Source organism: Suncus etruscus, chromosome 11 (genome assembly GCF_024139225.1).
Source record: "Suncus etruscus isolate mSunEtr1 chromosome 11, mSunEtr1.pri.cur, whole genome shotgun sequence".
NCBI classification, from domain to species: Eukaryota; Metazoa; Chordata; class Mammalia; order Eulipotyphla; family Soricidae; genus Suncus; species Suncus etruscus.
Genome location: NC_064858.1, coordinates 80,239,779 through 80,262,483, shown reverse-complemented (window position 1 = coordinate 80,262,483; position 22,705 = coordinate 80,239,779). Strand labels below are relative to the sequence as shown.

General features: G+C 46.2%; 1 protein-coding gene across 1 annotated transcript; it reads left to right on the top strand.

The window, feature by feature from the left end:
* Positions 1-17,224, top strand: CALCOCO1 (calcium binding and coiled-coil domain 1). The gene is made up of 14 exons (XM_049783382.1): positions 1-166; positions 416-518; positions 1,535-1,725; positions 5,992-6,150; positions 6,654-6,802; positions 9,359-9,449; positions 11,223-11,378; positions 11,575-11,829; positions 13,070-13,195; positions 13,649-13,744; positions 14,094-14,202; positions 14,398-14,597; positions 15,040-15,146; positions 16,167-17,224. The coding sequence occupies exons 1-14, from the start codon at positions 11-13 to the stop codon at positions 16,342-16,344; spliced, it is 2,076 nt and encodes a 691-aa protein (XP_049639339.1). The 5' UTR covers positions 1-10; the 3' UTR covers positions 16,345-17,224.
* The last annotated feature ends 5,481 nt before the right edge of the window (positions 17,225-22,705 follow it).

The following is a 22,705-nucleotide window of genomic DNA, read 5'->3' as shown; positions in this document are numbered from 1 at the left end:
CCAGTGCAAGATGGAAGAGGCGTCACTAAGCCGGGCACCATCCCGGGGCGGAGTCACCTTTCTGAATGTAGCCCGGACCTACATCCCCAACACCAAGGTGGAATGTCACTACACCCTTCCCCCAGGCACCGTGCCCAGTACTAGCGACTGGATCGGCATCTTCAAGGTACCCCTGGAACCCTCTTTGACCCAGGTTAATGGGTCATGAATTGATTGGAATAAGGGGAATGGCTAGATTCTTGGATTTTCTATTTTAATTGATGGAGGAGAGAGAAAATTGTCATATAGCATAGAAGCCTTCTATATAAGCAAAGATTTTCTCCCCATCTTAGTAATAGGTTAGAGTCCTTTTCCTCTCCTCAGATCACTATAACACCATCCTCTCTGTCATCTCTCCCACTTTGGACTTTCATAGGTGGAGGCTGCCTGTGTTCGAGACTACCACACGTTTGTATGGTCTTCAGTGCCTGAAAGTACGGCTCATGGTTCCCCCATCCATGCCAGTGTCCAGTTCCAAGGTACAAAGGAAAAAGAAAAACTTGGAGGAAACAAAGGATTAGAAGTTGGGAGGCTGGGCCAGAGAGATAGCACAGTGGTAGGTTGTTTTCCTTGTGCACAGCTGATCCAGGACGGACGGTGGTTCTAATCCCGGCATCCTATGTGGTCCCCCGAGCTTGCCAGGAATGATTTCTGAGTGCATAGCCAATAGTATCCCCTGAGTACTGCCGGGTGTGACCCAAAAACCAAAAAAAAAAAAAAAGAAGTTGGGAGGCTAAAGATTGAGCTCATAAATACATAAGACAATGAGAATTTTTTTAAGTGTAAATAAATTAAAATTAAAAAACATGGTCAGCTGAGCTCAGTAGATAGAGAACTTTGGGACTATCACAGAGTCAAGAATTTGGAGGTGGAAGGGTCTGTGATGACAGCTAATTTCACCTGCCAAAAGAAGGAGGAACTCCTCTTGGGTACATAGGAAGGAAAGATTGAGAAGTGGTGTTCATTAGATTCTGTAAAATCCAGATTCAGCTTCCACTCACTATTAGCTGTTTGAATTTGAGCCAATTACTCATCCTCTCTATTAATCAGTAAAGAGCATTTCAGGCTTTCAGATACAGTATGAGGTTTTAAATTGATACAAGTGAGGCTCAGGATCAGTGGTAGAGCCTTGAGCATGAGGAAGCCGTGTGTTCAGTCTCTGGCACTACAAAAAAAAAAGTGAAATTATGTTAGTAAAGTTGTTAACAGGGTCGGAGAGCTAGTGAGCATTCAATAAAATGAATTATTGTAATTTGTTTATTATCATTACTACTATACTGATTCGAGAAAGAGAAGAAGACAAGGCAAAGAGGAAAGAGAACAATACCCTGGCAGATATAACCTGTGGGAGGTGGGGAAGAGAAAATACAGTTCATGGAACAAGATGTGGGGAATGAAGGCAAAGAAAGTAGTTGATATGACCCACCAAGGAGAAGGGACACCTGCTGAGTTCTGAGGGCCTGGGATCATATTGGGTCCATTCTTCTTCCCACAGCCAGCTACTTGCCCAAACCGGGTGCCCAGCTCTACCAGTTCCGATATGTGAACCGCCAGGGCCGAGTGTGTGGTCAGAGCCCTGCTTTCCAGTTCCGAGAGCCACGGCCCATGGATGAACTTGTGACTGTAGAAGAGACAGATGGGGGCTCTGACATCCTGCTGGTTGTCCCCAAGGCAACTGTGCTACAGGTGAGGGCAGAACAACAGCAACAAGTAGCATCTGTTCTGGGCAAAGAAGTAGGAGGACAACATTGCACAGGCCCTTATCCAATCCCCACCCATAGCTTTAGCCAAAGCTCTGAAGAGTGATATAAAATCTGGTATTTATCAAGTCTCAATTTAACAGACCCAAATATGGTGTCGGGAAATTAGGCCACCTACCAGCCAGCCAAATTCAAGATTTCTTGACAACTCTTTAAGCCTGGTTTTACATTTTTTGTTTTTGTTTTTTGGGCCATACCTGGTTGATATTCAAAGGGTTATTCCTGGCTTGTGGGACCAGATGGATGTCGGAGATTGAACCTGGGTCATCTGTGTGCAAAGCAAATACCCTACCTGCTGTGCTATTACTCCATCCCTGAGCTTGCTTTTTTCTGTGTACTACTTCCTGCTGAGGCCCTAGAGAAAGAGCCAGAGAGGCCACTTCAGGGAAGGAACATTCACAGAGAGGAGTGGCAGAATAGGTAATGTTTGGGGCCCTGCTGTCCAACCCCAGAAATACTAGCCACATGGCATTGACCTCTTGAAATATGACTAGTCTAAATTTGGATGTACTCTGTGAATAAAATACACTGAACTATATATTGCCTTGCTATAAAAAAAAATTGGGGGCCGGAGCAGTGGTGCAAGCGGTAAGGAAGGCATCTGCCTTGCTCGCGCTAGCCTAGGACGGACCACAGTTTGATCCCCCTACGTCCCATATAGTGCCCCCAGCCAGGGGTGATTTCTGAGTGCATAGCCAGGAGTAATCACTGAATGTCACCAGATATGCCCCCCCAAAAAAAAATTGAACGTAGGGCCAAATAGTAAGCATGTAGATTGCTTGCCTTGTACACGGCCAACCTGGCTTCAGTTCCCGAGTATTGCCAATAAGTAATACCTGAGCACAGTTGGTGGCCCAAAGAAACATAAAAGACCCCAATATTTTTTCTTCTTAGATTTGGGTCATATCCAATGTTCAGTGTCCATACATGACCTCCCAGGCTCTGTGTTTGGAGTCACCACTGATGTTACTCGGTACTATGTAATGCTGGAAATCACAGACCCATTCATGCAAAGCATGTATAAATATTATACTTGTATCTAGGTCATATAAAATACTGTTTAAATTAATTTACTTGGGCCAGAGAGACAGTAGAAGAGGTAACCACTTGCTTTTCATACAGCTGACCCTAACTCAGTCCCTAAACACCATATCCCCTGAGCACAGAGCTGGAAAAGGCCTTGAGCACTGCCAGGTGTGGTCCAAAAACCAAAATACTAAAAGAAAAAAAATTATTTCACCTGTTTTTTACTAGCTTAAAGTATCTGCTTGAAAATGAGGCGTGATTTGTGTTATTTTTGTATTAAGCTGAATAAACAGATGGAGAATTAGGGGATGAAGGTATATGCAAATGGAAGCTTTTTTTTTTTTTTTTTTTTTTTTTTTTTGGTTTTTGGGCCACACCCAGTAACGCTCAGGGGTTACTCCTGGCTATGCACTCAGAAGTTGCTCCTGGCTTGGGGGACCATATGGGACGCCGAGGGATCGAACCGTGGTCCGTCCAAAGCTAGCGCAGGCAAGGCAGGCACCTTACCTCTAGCGCCACCGCCCAGCCCCTCGAATGGAAGCTTTTCCTAGTGCTAGAGAGAGTACAACAATTAAAACACTTGTCTTGCATGTGCCAGTCCCAATTCAATCCCCAGCATTTTATATTGTCCCCTGAGTAGTCCCAAGAGTAGTTCTTTTTTTTTTTTTTTTTTAGTAGTTCTTTGTTTTGTTTTTTTGGTTTTGTTTTTTTTTGTTTTGGGGGGGCCACACCCAGCGGTGCTCAGGGGTTACTCCTGGCTGTCTGCTCAGAAATAGCTCCTGGCAGGCACGGGGGACCATATGGGACACCGGGATTCGAACCAACCACCTTTGGTTTTGGATCGGCTGCTTGCAAGGCAAACACCACTGTGCTATCTCTCTGGGCCCTTTTAGTAGTTCTTGATTAATTCAGAGCCAGGAGTAAGCCCTGAGCATTATCACCCTCCAAAAAAAAAAAAAGGAAAGTTTTCCTGAAAGAAGGTGAGGGTGGCAACCAGGTAAAAGTGTGTTCCTCCTCAGAAGAGATGCCTGAGAAAGGCTCAGAAGGTAAGGAAGAAGGTTGTCATGATTTAGTGGTCCTCAGACTTTTTAAACAGGGGGCCAGTTCACTGTCCCTCAGACCGTTGGAGGGCCGGACTATAGTAAAAATAATGAATTATCATTGTAATGAACATGAACAAATTCCTTTGCACACTGAATATATCTTACTTTGAAGTGAAGAAACAATATGGGAACAAATACAATATGTGTCCCATGGGCCATAGTTTGAGGATTACTGAATTTTAGACAAACGTTCTTCAACTTTTTTCTTTTTTTTCCCCCACCCCCGCCTCTTCAACTTTTTCTGACCATGGCCCCTTCTGATCTGGTAGCACTCCTGTCCTACAGGTGGGCCCTGTAGTCTCATGCTGTGGCCCCCATTTATACAATTTTCACTTGTGGCCCCTTAGAATATCCTAAGGTCCTCAGGGAATCATACAGCCCCCATTATGAAATGCTGATTTTGGGGCCGGAGAGAGAGCACAGTGGTAGAGCGTTTGCCTTGCACACAGCCTACCCAGAACAGACCGTGATTTGAATCCTAGCATCTCATATAGTCCTCTGAGCCAGCCAGGGGCTATTTCTGAGTGCCAAGCCAGGAGTAACCCCTGAGCACTGCCGGGTGCGGCCCAAAGACAAAAACAAAAGGAAATGCTGATTTAGACAACCTTTTTCCTCTGGAACCTTCCAAACAATCTGAGCTGGAGAGATTGCTCAAAGAGATGCTGTGCTTGTCTGGCATGTGTTGGTTCTAAGTTTTCTCTGTAGCACTATATGGTACTCCCAAACACTACCAAGTATAACTGGAATGTTGCTTAGGAGGCCTCCCTAAATTAAGTAAACCTACAGGATAAGTGAATGGGAAGATAAGTCTTAATCTAAGTTTTGTGTGTGAGTTTCTATTCCATATTTATGTTATTCTTACTTTAATTACCTATGACAATGCAAGTAAGGAGTTACGTTGCAGATGAGAACACAGAGACTCAGGGAAAATAACCTGTTCACAGTTACTTAAGATATCTAATTTGTCACCAGGAATAAGACCTGAACATAACAGGTAGTGTCCTCTACCCCAAAAAATTGGTTTAAATCTGCATTTATTTGACTCAAGAGCAGAAAGGGTAAACTTAAGAGAGCCTTCTATTGGTATGCATTGAGAAAGACTTCTGTCAGACAAGGAATTCCTGGTAAAGAAGGGCCTGCCTGAGTGACAGATGAACCAAAGAGATAGTACAAGATTAGGGTACTTGCCTTGCATGAGGCTGACTCGTGTTCAATCCATATCAATCAGGAGTGATTCCTGAATACAGAGCCAGGATAAGCCCAGATCACTACTGGGTAAGGCGCCAAAATAAGAAAAGAAATAGCTAGTCCAGGATTCTTTTTGTTTGTTTGTTTTGGTTTTTGGGTCACACCCAGGAGTGCTCAGGGGTTGCTCCTAGCCCTATGCTCAGAAATCACCCCTGGCAGGCACAGGGGACCATATGGGATGCCGGGATTTGAACCACCATCCTTCTGCATGAAAGGCAGGGCCCGGAGAGATAGCACAGTGGCGTTGCCTTGCAAGCAGCCAATCCAGGACCAAAGGTGGTTGGTTCGAATCCTGGTGTCCCATATGGTCCCTCGTGCCTGCCAGGAGCTATTTCTGAGCAGACAGCCAGGAGTAACCCCTGAGCACTGCCGGTGTGACCCAAAAACCAAAAAAAAAAAAAAAGGCAAACACCTTACCTCCATGCTATCTCTCCAGCCACTAGTCCAGGATTCTAAGGTGCATGCCTTGTATCTTTCTGTCCTCGATTTGAATCCCTGGCACCATATATTTTTTTCCCAAGCACCATCAGGGTACTCCTACTGAGCACCAAGCTAGACATAGCTCTGTGTTGCCCAAAAATTCAAAATAGTGTTAACTGAAAATACAAGGTAAGAAAGAAGACAACGATTAAGAATGCCAGAAACTCTTGTCTAATGGGTGGTAGGCAAGATTCAGTAGCTTGCCAAGTCTCCTCCTGCCTCTTTATAAACTCCAGCAGTGTAAGTTCCTGATTCCAAATGCATCTGCAGAGGGATGGGAACCACCTGAAAATGGATGTCTTACAGGCATATATCCCTTCTCTTTTTCCCTACAGAGCCAGCTGGATGAAACCCAACAAGAGCGGAATGACCTGATGCAGTTGAAGCTGCAGCTGGAGGGGCAAGTGACAGAACTTCGCAACCGAGTGCAGGAGCTAGAGAAGGCTCTGACCGGCACCAGGCAGGATTACGCAGAACTCACAGAGCAGTACAAGGTATGAAGATGGAATCAGGGTACAAAATCTGAACACAAGAGGATAAAGGGAGATAGTAACAAACTTTTAAGATATTCTTGAATCAAAAAATGGGCTTAGGTTCAATATGCCTCACATGTATGATGTCCTGGGTTTGATCCTTGCACATACATATACATAAAGAAGTAGGTTTTAGGTCAGAGAGATTGTATGGGGTAAGATGATTGCCATGCATACGGCTAACCCCTGTTTGATGATCAGCACCACTCAGCATGATTACTAAGTACAGAACCAGGAGTTCTTTATTATTCTAAGACATTATTAGTATTTTCAACATAGGGTATTAGGGTACTATAGTGGAGGTGATCAGATTTGCCAGTTAAGGGTAAATTCTCGTACAGTGTCATTTGGAAGGTGAGGTGGTTGCGATGGAAACAGTCAAGCTCTGGTATGCTTCTCCTAATCTTTGCTCTGCTCCTTGAGAGACGGTCAACTGCTTTCTTCTGGTGTAACCTTAATCCTAGGGGCTGTCCCGATCCCATGGGGAGCTAACAGAAGAGAGGAATGTCTTGAGCCGGCAGCAGGGAGATCACGTGGCTCGCATTTTAGAACTGGAAGATGACATTCAAATCATCAGTGAGAAAGTGCTGACGAAAGAGGTGGAGCTGGACAGGTTCGGAGACTACCTCTACCCTCATTACTTGCTTTTATTTTCTTGAACCCTGAATTCCAACTTCCAGTTTCAGGAGGCAAGTCTCCTTGATTAATATGGCTTCTCCTTCCCCTCTCAGCCTCACCCAAGAGATCCCAGTTACTGAGATAGCTATCTTTCTGCAGAGATATCTTCATCAACACTATTGATGTTGCTAGATAAGAGGGATACTATTCTGTATCTCTCACTTTCAGAAATAATAGTTTCCACATATTGTAAAACAGAAGCTAAGCAAGTAGGAGCTAAGGATGAAGGGATAAAGATTAACCCAACCCCCCCAATTTTTTTTAATTTAATGGGGTCAGACCGATAGCACAACAGTAGGGCATTTGCCTTGCATGCAGCAGACCTGGAACAGACCTGGATTTAATTCCTGTCATCCCATATAGTCCCCATGCCTGCCAGAAGAAATTTCTGAGTGCTGCTGGGTATGACCCGAAACCCCCCACCCCCAATTTAAAGATTAAGAAAAGAATGGATAGAACACTTGAAACAAAATGATAGAGTACATTTAAGTTTTTACCACAGGAAAGAATGATATTCAACTCTGGCTATTTGGAAATATGAGAACCGGTGATCCCAGAATGTTATGTATTATTTTCCTTGGAAGAAAGGTATCAATCATAGATTCTTAGCATTGGGAAGAATGAAAGGTAATTTGATGAGTAAGAGGGAGAAGGGGATACAGCTCATGCTTTACATATATTTAACCCCAGAAACCCTACATTCTCCCAAAGAAGGGAATATGTAAGTTTGTAAGAGAAGATCACTTTCTCAGTGGAGCCTTTTCAGTATTGGACAACTGTAATTCTATTTCTTTTATTGAGTTAAACTCTGTTCTCATTCGACTTTAACCCATTGTTCCTGGGTTAGTCCTCTGGAACAGCATAGAAATTTGTACTCTTCTTCTGGATGAACGGTTGCTTCTATCAGATAGGGCATGTATTGATCACCTCTCATTTCTGATAAAGTTTTAGCTTTTTCTTCACCAAATAATGTATTTTAAGTTTCATTCATTACTGATAGAGTTGATAATTTGAAAACCGTTTAAAGGAAAGTGGTATTCTATTCAAGGGCCAGAATATTAAGTAAGTTGATTCCTGAGACTTCCTTAGTCTTGCCTACTAAACGTTGATATTCTAAGTTATGGAATAGAAAGAAAATCAGAGCCAGAAAGATACTTCAGGAGGTAAGTAAGGTAAGTAATATACTATTTTTTTCACTGATACCACATATGATCCCCCAAATCACCACCAGAAGTAAATCCTGAGTACAGAGCCCAGAGTAGCCCCGACTTATTGTTGTGACTCAACACACCCCATTCCCCATACAAAAAGAAAATATCAAACTGAACTTCTGGAAAAGACTAGAGCCTATATAGACCAAGATCAGTAAAATATGATACCTGAAAAATCTATGTTCCAACCTATTTGGTAAGATGGTTTTGACAGTTTTAATAATTGTAAAACAAGTCAAAAAGACTACTTTGTGATGTGTAAAGGTTATATTAAATTCAGATTTCTGTTTTCATAAATAAAATTTTAGGGAAGAGCCACATTTGTTCTTTTACATATCTATTTCTCCAGGAGCAGAGTAATCATAGGGAATATGTACACTGTAAACCAGATGTATTCATGGGTCCTCTTGCAGAAAGATTTTACCAACTTCTGATATATACCAAAAGTTTAAATCTGTCTCGAAAAGATTGGGTTCTGGAACTGAGAGATAATACTTGTTTTGCATGTGGCCAACCCGGGTTCAGTCCTTGGCACCTCATATGGTCTGGCCAAGAGTAAGTTCTGAGCACCTATAGTTGTAGCCCCAAAACAAACAAATAAAAAAATTAAAGATTGGGTTTTGATCTCTGATTGAGATACAAAACCTTTGGAGCCATACCAGAACATTTCTGAAAGTGGTACGTAGCTAGAAAAAAAGGTTTGTTTTGAGATTGTGCTATAGATCTAGGAATCTCAGGTATTTGAGATTTAGGATAGGAGCATCTGAGTTTGGGGAAAAAAAGTGGAGATATCTGTGCTCCAGGAAATGAACTCAGGACAGAAGTTTGAGTCCTGAGACCTGAGAGATCGAACAGTGGACAGGATGCTTGCCTTGAATGAGGTTGACCTGTCTTTGATCCTTGGCACCCCAGATGATCCCCTAAGAACTGCCAGGAGTGATCTCTGAGCTAGGAATAAGACCTAAACACCCTAGGTGTGGCCCAAAACAACAAAATAAAAAAGATTTAAAAAAAAGGAAGACTGAGGCCAGAGCAATGGTACAATAGGTAGGTAGGGCATTTACATTGCACATAGTCAACCTGGATTCAATCCCCTGCATCTCCTATGTTCCCCTGAACCCACCAGGAATGATTTTTAAGTGCAAAGCCAGGAATAATCCCTGAGTACCACTGGATATGGCCCAAGAAAACAAAAATAAATAAAATTTAAAATTAATAAAAGGAAGTCAGAGTCCTTTATCCCTTTTCTGTTGACTAACTTGCTGTCTTCTCATGTCCAGGGTTAGAGACACAGTGAAGGTGTTGACTCGGGAGCAGGAGAAGCTTCTTGGGCAACTGAAAGAAGTGCAGGCAGACAAGGATCAGAGTGAGGTAAGAGGCTCAGAATTGGTTTTTCTCTTATCCTTCCAGTGTTTATTGCGTGCCTTCTGAGTACTGGCTCCAAAAAGGACACAAGCCTAAAGGAGTATGTACTCTCCAAGGAGCCAAAGCCATATACCCAAGTAAGATATTTCTGAGAAACAGAAATAACATTTCAGAAGCAGTGATACCTCTTGTTGGGATATTTTTAAAAGAGCTAAATGCAGGGCCAGAGAGATAGCACAGCAGTAGAGCGTTTGCCTTAGACACAGAAGGACGGTGGTTCAAATCCCAGCATCCCATATGGTCCCCCAAGCCTTCCAGGAGTGATTTCTGAGTGTAGAGCATTGAGCGCTGCTGGGTGTGACCCAAAAACTAATAAATAGGCATCAACTAACCTAATATTTCCATACTTTTCAAGGAGCAAAGCCTTTACTTTACCACCTCCCAGGGAAGTTTGTGGAACATCACAGTAAATGGAGTATCTCATTGCTATAATTTACTTTTATAAATTTAAGAAGATAACATCATACCTTGGTAAGGCCAAGGTAATGAAAGCAACTGATCACTTTGATGGATACCATAATTTTAAATTGGAGCTTTTGAATGACTCAGCAGCTAACTTATTTCTGCATTTTGTCGTGGTTATACAATATTCAGAACACCTTGAGTCACACACAAGTAGGTACAAATGATAACCATTTTTTTGTTTGTTTTTGCCGTACCTGGTGGTACTCAGGGCTTACTCCTGACTCTGTACTCAGGAATCACTCCTGGCAGTGCTCAGGAACCATTAGGATATCAGGGATTGTACCCAGGTCAGCCTGGGTATATACAATGATTACAATTTTTAAACTGTACACCTTGTGATCTCAGTTTGCTCTTTGGTAGAAGACACAATAGAAACTTTATTCTGAGGTTTGACTACTGTGAATTAACCTGGCAGCACATCCATGAATTGGTGATCTGTAATGTTTTTAATGTAATGCTTAATAATTTAGAAGAAATACAAAATATTATTTGCAAAACCCCTAAAATGCTTCCTCAGCACTCTGTGCCTTTCTAGAAGATTATTTGGAAATCATATCTCAGCAGTCATAGGCACTGTTAAGCAGAAATGAAAGGAAGCCAATCTGGTGATAAAGACATAAGTCAAGGCTAGAGTTCAGAACTTTGAGTTGAATGTGTGTGTGCAAGGGTAAAAGTTTGAGATGAGGTTAGGTCAGATGTACTTGAAGAAATGTACTTAAAGAAGAGTAAATATGATTGCCTATGGAACATTAATTCCTTACCAATTATTCAGTGGTACAAGCAAAAATGACCATATATGGATGGCAAGAGAGATAGTACAGGCACTTGCCTTGCAATGAAGACAATCTTGGGTTAATCCCTGGCACCACATGTAGTCCCCAAGACACTTGAACTCAGAGCCAATGGCCCTTGATCACTGCATGGCCCCCTAAATACCAATAAGGAATGACCCCCTGAGCATCATTGTGTGTGGCCAAACAACAAAAACCAAAGGAAGAGTGGGGAGATAGAACTGGGACATGGGCTATCTAGAATGTAAGACTTAGGCTCTGAGGCCAGATCTCTCACTTAGGAAGCTGGAGAACAGAGTGTTCTAGTTTGAGTCCTGAGAATCCAAGAAGAGCTGACAAGGGCTGAATGCTTGAGTTAGTATTAAATCTAAGTGGAATCCTCATTCTTATCATCACAGGGTTCACCCCTTTAGCAACTCCAAACACATGTACCCTTTCCTTAACTACTCCCTACCTCCCTTAGGCCGAGCTCCAGGTGACACAGCAGGAGAACTGCCGCTTGAATTTGGAGCTGCAGGAGACTAAGGACCGGCAGGAGGAACTGGGTGCTCAGGCACAGCAGCTAAAGGACAAGGTGGCCCAGATGAAGGACACCTTGGGCCAGACCCAGCAGCGGGTGGTGAGTGAAGGCCCTCCAGGCAATAGGAAGCAGAAAAAAATTCAAGGGCTAGTATAGAAAGCAGTGGTGACCAAAAATGAGAGGGTAAATGGGTAAAGATAAATACCAAAGTCATCCTGGTAAAGAGGCCTACACACCTTTCGGGCTCAACAGCGAGTCCCTGGAAAATGGCCTTTTCCCTCTCCTTTCTCTGAAGGCTGAACTGGAGCCACTGAAGGAGCAGCTTCGAGGAGCCCAGGAGCTGGCAGCCTCAAGCCAGCAGAAAGCTGTCCTTCTTGGGGAAGAGTTGGCCAGCGCAGCAGGAGCCAGGGACCGTACCATCGCTGAATTGCACCGTAGCCGTTTAGAAGTGGCTGGAGTTAATGGCAGGCTGGCCGAGCTCAGTCTGCACTTGAAGGAGGAAAAAAGCCAGTGGAGCAAAGAACGAGCAGGGCTGCTGCAGAGTGTGGAGGTAGGGGGAAATGAAGAAATTTCAGTCTTTCTCTATGTGGTCAGAGTCCCTAGAGGAAAGATCAAGGGTGAGGGTCTAGGAGTACAGGGCTTCTGGGTCAGGAAAGGGTATGAGAGAGGACCTGTCTCTGTCCAGTGGGGACTGCTTCTAACTCAAGTGCCTCTACGCTCACTTGCAAAGCACCTTCTTTGATTACCATCTTTTTGTTTTGTTGGGGGGGCCACACCCTAGGATGCTCAAGGGATTACTCCTCACTCTACACTCAGAAATTACTCCTGCTAGTGCTGTAGAACTATATGTGATGTTTGGGATTGAATCCAGCAACCACAAAGCAAGTGCCCTACCCACTGTACTGGCTCCTTGGTTATCATATTGGCCCAGAGCATGCATTGCCTTGGGCACAGGCTCTTTCATAATGCCATTCCTTGTCCGTTGGGGCCTGCTGGCATTCTCACTCATTTTAGGGTCCAGGGAAGGAAGAAGGCAAGGAGACACTCAGGGTAGGGAGATAGCTCATGACTCGATCACGTATTTTGTGTATGGATCCCCATGTATGAGCCTTGGCACCATATGGTCCCCCAAGTATCAGTGGGAGTGATTCCCCTCCCCACCTCAAGCACCACCGGATATGGCCCAGAAACAAAGAAGGAGGAGTTGCTCATCTTAGTTGAATATATCCTGGTATCAGCCAAGTGGAAGAGTTTGCCTTGCATGATTGAGGCCCTAGTATAGTTTTTATTTAAGACATTTAAGAAGGGGGCCGGTGAGGTGGCACTAGAGGTAAGGTGTCTGCTTCGCAAGCGCTAGCCAAGGAAGGACTGAGGTTCGATCCCCTGGCGTCCCATATGGTCCCCCCAAGCCAGGGGCGATTTCTGAGCGCTTAGCCAGGAGTAACCCCTGAGCATCAAATGGGTGTGGCCCAAACCCCCCCCAAAGAAAAAACATTTAAGAAGAGGCTAAAATGATAATACAGTGGTAAGATGTTTGCCTAGTGCACAGCTGATTTGAGTTTGATCCCTCATGGTTCTCTGAGCACCACTAGGAGTGATTCTTGAGAACAGAGCTAGGAGTAACCTAAGCACTGCTGGGTGTGACCAAAAAATAAAAACAAAACAAAAGACATTTTAAGAAAATGTTCTACCTAAATATAAGGAAGAGATACAGCAAGGGGAAGCTGCCTTTCCAGTTACCCCCTTTTCCCTGCACTCACCCTTCTGTGTCCTTTATGGCTATTTCACAGGCAGAGAAGGACAAGATCCTGAAGCTAAGTGCAGAGATACTTCGACTGGAAAAGGCAGTGCAGGAGGAGAGAACCCAGAATCAAGTACTCAAGACCGAACTGGCCCGGGAAAAGGATTCAAGCCTGGTGAGGTCCCAGCCATCCATGAGCCTGGGACCTCCTGCCTCCTGAGACACTTTGCCCCTCAGCTATGGCAAGGGAGTGGGGGAGGTCACACATGCCAGGCACTCACAGGGCCGTTGGGAAACATGTTATTTGCCGTTGGATCCACCCCTCACTGGTGTGAAGTGTGTGTGGCATTTATCTCTACTCTTGAGCACATATTCTGGGCCTAGTTAGGTGTGATTTAAGAGAATTCTACTATGGCCAAGACCTGAGCTCATTAGGTCCCAGAGTTGCTCTCAAGAGGATGAGACTGGTACTCCCAGAAGAGAAGTAAGGTATATTCCTCTGACATGTGGTCATGGCAGGAGAGGAGTAGAACCATGGGACATGTGTTCTGGGTCAGAGAGTTCAAGCCACAAAGCCAGTTGCTCAGGGATACCTGACATCTCAATTCCACCCTATGCTGGCCCTCAGGTGCAGCTGTCTGAGAGTAAGCGGGAGCTGATGGAGTTGCGCTCTGCCCTGCGGGTGCTCCAGAAGGAGAAGGAGCAGCTGCTGGAGGAGAAGCAGGTAAGAACCGTAACTTCATGCCTCTAGATGTCCAACTTGAAGGCTTAAGGAAGGGCTAGAAACTGTGCTCTCCATTTCCTGAGAAATTGGTTTCTCCAGAGGGCCTGGAGGTGACAAGTAATTGGCTCCTCTTTAGTTACCTCAGCAGGACCATGGGGGGGTGGGGGGTGGGGATGCTTGCTGGGGTTGGGGTGTGTAAGGGATAAAGGGGAGGGCTCCTGGGCCAGGGGATCCACCCTAAACCACTTCACCTTGTGGCAAAAGCATTCTCCACTGAGGAGCTTGCAGATGATCAGGGTGAAGCCAAGGCTCTTCTGAACCTCCTCCCCACTCCTTTCTGCACCCCCAGGAACTGCTCGAGTATATGAGAAAGCTGGAGGCCCGCTTGGACAAGGTGGCAGATGAGAAGTGGAATGAGGACGCAGCCACAGAGGACGAAGAGGCTTCTACAGGGCTGAGTTCTGTACACCCAATCTTGTAACACATCTTCTACCTCCCCTCCTTGGTGGCCTCTCTGGGATCCATCTTGCTCTGTGTGCTTTGCCATTTTCCCCCCCATTTAGTTTAAAGCACCTCAGCTGGGGGAATAAGCTGCTGTGAACCAACCGATAATGATATATCTACCTTTTTCTCATCTACTACGGTGCTTATAGGCTGCCCTGCAGCACTGACAGACTCCGAGGACGAATCTCCAGAAGACATGAGGCTTCCTCCCTATGGCCTGTGTGAGCGTGGGGACCCCAGCTCATCTTCCACTGGCTTCCATGAGGCTTCTCCCCTTGTCATCATCAGCCAGCCAGCACCCATTGCGCCCCACCTCTCCGGGCCCACTGAGGACAACAGCTCTGACTCGGTGAGGGAAGGTCAGAGAGACCAGGTGGATGGGCTTAGGGCCGAGGAGCCTGACCTCCCAAGACCACTCAAGAGATACCACCCCAAACCCAGTTTGACCCAATGATTTATCTTTACCCTGCTCCCCACGCCTATTCTTCATTTTTTAGTTTTCGGGTCACACCCAGTGGTGCTCTCTTGGCAGGACTGGGAGCACCATATAGGGTGCCAGGGATCAATCCAGTCAACTGCATGCAAGACAAGCACCTTACCTGCTGTTAATATTGTTCCAGCCCCGACTTATTTTCCTCATACTCTCCCCACACCCTACCCACCACCCCTTACTTCTCGTTCAGTGTCCTAGACTGCCCTGCTCCACCCTACCCAGCCCCCCCCCCCAGGGTATTACTCCCTCATCTTGAGACACCACCCCCAAAACACATCCCTGTCTCTTTGGTTCCCAGGAGGCTGAAGATGAGAAGTCAGTCTTGATGGCTGCTGTACAGTGTGGGGGTGAGGAGGCCAACCTGCTGCTTCCGGAGTTGGGCGGTGCCTTCTATGACATGGCTAGGTGAGTGCAGGAGTGGGAGCTCTGGACAGGGGTGAGCAGATTCCCCTGGACCAAGTATCTGTGCCTTGACCTCAGCCAAGGAAAGGAAGTCTAGATGTGAGTGACCCAGCAAATCACCCATCACCCCACAGCCCAGATTCCTTCAAGTAATTCTCCCCCATCTCCTCACTGCGTTTGCACACTCAGGGTCCCTGCCTGTCACTGGCTTCTGTGTCTTCTGTGGAGCCCAAATTGCCTTGCATCCCCTCTCACCTGTCCCTCCCCCACTCCCCAACCACCATGTAGGTATCCAGCTCTGTTGGGGGGAGAAGGGGAGTAACCAAGGCCCAAGGAACAGGAAGTGAGAGATGTGTGTGTTCCCCCCAGTGGGCATGCTGAAATGATCTGGGGTCAGTAATCACTTCAGATGCAACTGGGGTGTGTGCTTTCTTTTTATTTACTTAAATAAGGTAGGTTTTCAGAGAGGTTCCAAGTTAATGTTTTTTTCTGAAAAGGGGGTGATGAAATCCTTTGGGGAACCTCTGAGATGCTATCCCTTTTTTCTGGGGACTCTCGAGGCAGTGATTATAAGGGTGGAGGTGGGTAACCCCTCTGCCTTCCTGTGTCTTGCCCCAGGCCAGGAGGGGAAGGCAGAGGTAGAGATGTTTTATCTTCTTGCCCCTAGCTTTGCCTGGATGCATGTGACTTGGGCTCCAAGAGGGGAGGGGAGGGCGACACTGTCATCCTTCTCAGCTCCAGCAGGAAGATGAAGGACGATGTCATACTCATTTTCAGCCTCATTAGGCAGCAGACGGAGATGGAGGGAAGAGAGCTGGAGGTTGGGGGTTGGGTTCCGCACTGCAGCCCAGCCTGTCAGGAAGGAAGAGAGGGCAGGGCCCAGGGCGCCACCGCTGGAGAGGAAGGGTCTGCCACAGAGTTTTCTAGGAGCCCAGGTACCCAGGTTCATTTCCCTGTGGTCTGGAACACAGGAAAACACACTGACCGACCTTTTTGTCCACCCCCACCCCTGTCTCTCAATAGTGTCTTTGCAGTGGATCCCTTGGCAGAGGCCAGTACTGGTGGGCCGGCCACCCCACCGTGGAAGGAATGCCCGATATGTAAGGAGCACTTCCCTGCTGACAGTGACAAGGATGTCCTGGAAGACCACATGGATGGACACTTCTACTACAGTACCCAGGACTCCTTCACTTTTGAGTGACCTCACCCCTCCCGAGTCCAGTCATAGACACACACACACATGTGCACGCATGCACATATGCACACACCTCATGCACAGACATCCATGTAGGTCACATGCCCATCTCCATTGCCCTGGGCCCAGGATCCTCTGTTCCCTCAGAAACACTCCCAGGAGCTGGGTTCCTCCCAAGCCCCACCAACTTGATTCGGCCCTACCTGGCTCTTTGATCCAGGCAGGGTCCTTCTTGCAAGCAGTGGCTGCCATTTCCCTCAGAAAGTAGTTTGAAAGGACCCAGGGTGAAGGAGGCCTCCCGGGGACCCAGAGTCCCTCCCAGCCCTGGTCATTCTGCTACTTGCCAGCCACCATCCACCTCTGACATTCATACACTCATGCACACACACACCCCTCTGGTGCCCCAAAGCCAATTCCCGGGGCCCCCACCCTCTTATTTGGGGTCTGTGTTTGTTTACCTGCCTTTTCCCGGGGTCTCCTTGAGGCAGCAGCATGGATGTCACAGCCTTTTCAGGTCTGCGGTTCCAAATTTCATTGGTTCCTTTCTGTTTCCCCTGTTGCCTTCCACACCTGCCTCAACCTTTTCTATACGGTTAAATATTAAGTTTGGATGTTTCTTTTGTATTTTTGAGGTTTAGTGCATTCTCTCCCCTACCTCTCCTTGTCATCCCCTGCCCCCAGGATCCTCACATGGAAAGAAATAATGCATTTGTGCCTTCTGTGATGGATGGGGGGAACAAATGGTCCCAGGTATTCCTGTTTCCCAGCCCTGCCTCCCTGTCCCCTCACAGCAATAAGAGCTTCCGTCAGCCCCCCAGCTGTAGTTTGAGCAAATATATTTATATGATATGTATAATTATTCTAATAAAATGTGTTCTTATCATGACATGTGACTAGAGCAGAGACCCAGATGGTGCAGTCATGTAACTCAGACCCAGGAGAGGTCATGGGGGTTCCTCCTCGTACTTGCTGGAAGCTGCTGACAGTATTTCCCCTTCCCAGCCCCTGCTTGCGCCTGGAGAGCCTGTCCTGTTCAGGCCTTGGACCCAGGGCCAGGGTCAAGGTGGTTGTCTCAAAGGCAAGTTGAATCCCCTGAGCTTAGATCTTCACCAGCCAAAGCAGCCATCACATACACTGGGCCAAAGAATAGGTGTCATCCTGCCAAGGGTGAAACTCCACACACAGGCTGTGTGTGAGGCTCTTGGCTCCATCTCAGTAACATCCACAGGTAACACCTTTGAGCATCCACTTATTGTAACATACTTTAAACCCCTGTATCCCTAAAGATCATATGAGGGGCCAGAGAGATAGTACAGTTAGTAGGAAGCTTACCTTTCACACACCCTATCTGAGTTCAATACCTGGCCCCATGAGGAGTGATCCTTGAGCAAAGCCAGAAGTAAGCACTGAACACCACTGGTATATCCAAAATGGGGGGGGTGGGTAGACTGAAGAGATATACAGTCAGTAGGGCACTTGCTTGCAGGTGGCTGATGCAGGTTTGATCCTAGACACCCCATATGGTCCCCCAAGCATCACCAGGAAACCCCTGAACACTACTGGGTGTGGCCATTTGTAAAAAAGATATTTGAAGGACCAAGAATGAGACTCCTTAAGAGAGCACTTGCCTCCAGCATACATGCCCCACAGAAATTTTGTTTTGTTTTAGAGACATGCCCCACTGTGCTCAGAGCTTATCCTGGTGATGCTTAGTGGACCATTCGCAATGCCAGGGATCAAACCTCTCTGCTATCTGTCCCCTCACAAAAAATGTCTAAGTGGGGCCCGGAGAGATAGCACAGCGGCGTTTGCTTTGCAAGCAACCGATCCAGGACCAAAGGTGGTTGGTTCAAATCCTGGTGTCCCATATGGTCTCCTGTGCCTGCCAGGAGTAACCCCTGAGCACCGCCGGGTGTGGCCCAAAAACCAAAAAAAAAAAAAAGGTCTAAGTAAAATATTAATCTTCCCATCCCTTCCTCCCTCTCTCACTGTCCTTATGCACCCAAACACACATTCTTGACTGCAAGTCACAAAACTCAGTCGCCTTCTCAAACTTCTAGCTTCCCAGTCTAGGCACGTAGCGTCATAAAGTGTTTATGAAGGACCTGGGAAGTTCGCAAAGCACTGCAGGATCCAAACAACCAGGTCCCTGGCCCCGGCTCATCCCTGCAAGCAGCTCCTTGCAGCTCCTTGGCACTCTCCAGTCCCTTTAGGGTGCCTGAATGGAGAGGTGGGACTGATGTTCCCTCTCCCCCTCCTTTTCTACCCCCCTTCCAGCCCTACCTGGATGACATCTCACATCCTTCCTCCTTCCCTCACTCACGGTCTCCTAGCAACCCCATCTCATTCCCTGAATCTCTTCCAAGGAAATTAGAGATAATGGATCTCTCCTCTCTCCATCTCAACTCCTCTTTATTGATCCTCCTTTAATGAAAGTTAATTATAACAATGATTTAATTAATAGAATCCCTCTCTTCCTTTATTGCTTCCCGTATTAAGACTATTAATAAATACGAGCTGGGCTGACAGAGGCATCAATCACCAGCCCGGGATTCCCCCCAACCCTCCTTTTCCCCTCCTTCGAGCCCCTCCCTCTCTTGGCCTATAAACTTGCCGGGGTAGTGGGGGTTAATCAGAGAGGAATTATGAGCCAACATCCCCAGCAGGAGGTGCATTTAATAAAAATCACTTGTGATTTATGTCTGGAGGAGGTTGGGGATGGAAAAATCTGGAACCCAGACATCCTGGCTTCTCAAAGAGGGGCCCCTACTACAGGAAAAAAGAAGAAGGGACACAGAAACAAACCCTGCTCCCAACCCCAGAGTCTCTGCTAAGCCACATCCACCCGTCAGGGAACCACAGACAATGGCAGAGGAACCACACGGTAAGGCCTTTTATGCAGAGCTGGCAGACATGCGACTACAAAGTAGAGGTTCTTGCCCATCTCACAGTGTGATTCATCACTTCTCATCTTCTCCGCCCAGTTATTCACCTCCCCAAACTTGCTCCATGCTCCCTTCCACTAAAAAGCCTCCTCAGACTCCTCAATTCCAACACTTACTTTCCAGAGTCCCCTCTATCCCTTGCTAGGTCTGACTGGGCATTCACGCAGGAGTCAAGAACTCCCTCTCTTCCTGCCTGTGTACCTGTCTTAAGCTCCAATGCAACGCTCAGAGTGCAGAGTAGAGTGGGAAGACTTGGGAGAAAATAGAAGAATGGGAAACTGGGTTCCAAGACTAGTTTTAAGTCTTCTTTGCCATACCTGGCAGTGCTCAGGGCTTATTCTCGGCTCTGTACTCAGGGATTACTCCTAGCAGGTGGTACCAAGGATTGGGTTGGATTGCATGCAAGGCACATGCCTTATCCTATATGCTGTCTCTGACCCCAATGCAAGTCTTCCTTTAATCTCTTGTGATATTTAGCAGCTTAGCCTTGCTAAACTATCCCTCCTATAAATGATTCCTTTGCCACCCCTACCGACATCCCTCTTCCCAACACCCTTGCAGAAACTGATGTACCTGAAGGGTCCTGAACCCATCATCAGTTCAAGTATCAGCAGATTGGAATTTGGGTGTGAGTATTCAATGAGAGATGAGGACTAGACCTCAGTCCTCACTCTCAGAATCTTGGACATCGCCTGTATCCTGTTAGGACCAGAAGCATCTATCATTAGTATTATGCACAAGATCTTCTCCATTTAGTCTGACTTTACCTCCCATTTTCCATCAATTCTGGGAACTCTGTACCCCAGCTTTACAACTCCACTCCATCAAAACAAGCCCTACTTTTTTGTTTGCTTGGTTTTGGTTTTTGGTTTTGAGCCACACCTGGTGGTGATCAGGGGTTACTTCTGGCTCTATGCTCAGAAATCACTCCTGGCAGACTCAAGGGATCATATGGGATGCTAGGGCTCAAACCCAGGTCAGCTTCATGCAAGGCAAACACCCTACCTGCTGTGTTATCACTCCAGTACCTACAAGGCTTAGTTCTATGTATTTCAAATCATATGCTTTCTCTTCAGCTCAAAGTCAGTCTACTCTATGAGCTAACCCCACTCAGTGGCTCCCTTGGGAAAACACACATCTTGTTTAGTTTTCCTTCTCTTTATAAGCCACTTGAGGGGACATTATATTTTTGTAATCTCATGTTTCTAAAGTCCAGTACAGAGGGTTACATATTACAAAAAATATTTGATTTTGGGGGGCCACGTCTGGTAATGTTTAGGGGTTAATCCTGGCCATGCACTCAGGAATTACTCCTGGTGGTGTTTGGAAGCCTATATGGGATGCCAGGATTCAAATCTGAATCAGTCCTGAATAAGGCAAACACCCTACCTACCATTGTACTATCACTCTGGCCACAATTTTCCATTATTTTAATAAAATACTTTGTGCATATGAAAGAATATGTCTAGTGGGTAGAGAGATTGATTATACAGTGGCTTGGGCTCTTGTCTTGTATAGAGATAATCTGGGTTTGATTCCTGGTATCACATATGGCCCTCTCAAGCCTTTCCAGGAGTGATCTCTGAGTGCAGAGCCAGGAGTAAGCCCCAAGAACAGCTGAAAATAGAATATATAGACATATATATACATCACACATATATAGGCTTCACCCAAAAAATATATATATACACATATACTTAAAGAATAAAGGAAAGCATCATGAACTAAATCAGCTTTTAAAATACACAAACATAAAAAAGTTATCAGGAGCCCGGAGAGATAGCACAGCTGCGTTTGCCTTGCAAGCAGCCGATCCAGGACCAAAGGTGGTTGGTTCGAATCCCGGTGTCCCATATGGTCCCCCATGCCTGCCAGGAGCTATTTCTGAGCAGACAGCCAGGAGTAACCCCTGAGCACCGCTGGGTGTGACCCAAAAACAAACAAAAAAAAAAAGTTATCAGACAAAAATGCCTAGGAAGGAGAGAAATACAGGAGCAGCAAGCAAAATCTGGAAGTAGTATAGGGGCAAGAGGTAGTATGGGTGTGGAGATGAGATAAATGTATGTATCTAAATCACTAGGCCCAACATACTGTAAGCATAAAACCAGAACTACAATAATTAGTCTCAAAATGTTTCTGTTGGGGCTGGAGAGATAGCATGGAGGTAGGGCATTTGCCTTGCATGCAAAAGGTTGGTGGTTCGAATCCCAGCATCCCATATGGTCCCCCCAAGCCTGCCAGGAATGATTTCTGAGCATAGAGGCAGGAGTAACCCCTGAGCGCTGCCAGGTGTGACCCAAAAACCAAAAAAAAAAAAGTGTCGAGGAGTCAGGTTGGGAATAAAGGAGCCTAGGGTCATGGGTGGAGAGATGGGGTCTTAAGATGGAGGACTGGAGTTAGGAGCATAGTATACCTAAAACCCGTTGTACACAACTTTATAAAGCATGATAACTAAATTTAAAAAAAATTTAATATGGGGCCGGGCGGTGGCGCTGGAGGTAAGGTGCCTGCCTTACCTGCGCTAGCCTTGGACGGACCGCAGTTCAATCCCCCGGCGTCCCATATGGTCCCCCAAGCCAGGAGCGACTTCTGAGCGCATAGCCAGGAGTAACCCCTGAGCGTTACCGGGTGTGGCCCAAAAACCAAAAAAAAAAAAAAAGTCAAGTTCTGGGGCCGGGCGGTGGCGCTGGAGGTAAGATGCCTGCCTTACCTGCGCTAGCCTTGGACGGACCGCTGTTCGATCCCCCGGCGTCCCATATGGTCCCCCAAGCCAGGAGTGACTTCTGAGCGCATAGCCAGGAGTAACCTCTGAGCGTCAACGGGTGTGGCCCAAAAAATCAAAAAAATAAAAAATAAAAAAAAAATTTAACACACTACCAAGCCCTGAAGATGACCCAGTGGCTAAAAGCACTTTCATTGCAAGCAAAGGATTAGGTTTTTTTGGGGGGGAGGGAGAATCACACAAAGCATGACTATGCAGTACCAAAGCTCAGAGGTCAAACACATGCGAATCAGCTCTTGAGCTAACTCCTTAGCATAAAAACCTTTTGGTGTTTTCTTTCTTTTTTTTTCTCTTTTCTTTCATTCTTTTTTCTTCTTCCTTTCTCTTTCCTCTTCTCTTTCCCTCTCTTTCTGTCCTTCTCCATTCCTTTATTTCTTTTTTGTTTGTTTGTTTGTTTTTGTTTAGGGCCATACCCAGAAGTGCTCAGAGCTTACTCTTGGCTCTGCATCAAGTCATGCCCCAGCAGGCTCAGGAAAATTATATGGGAGCTTAGTGTCGAAACTAGATCAGAAGCATGCAAGGCATGCACCCTAACTGCTGTACTATCTCTCTAGTCCCTAAGACTGTTTTGTTGTTTGTTTGCATTTTGGCAACACCAAGAGAGATAGCATGGAGGTAAGGTGTTTGCCTTTCCTGCAGA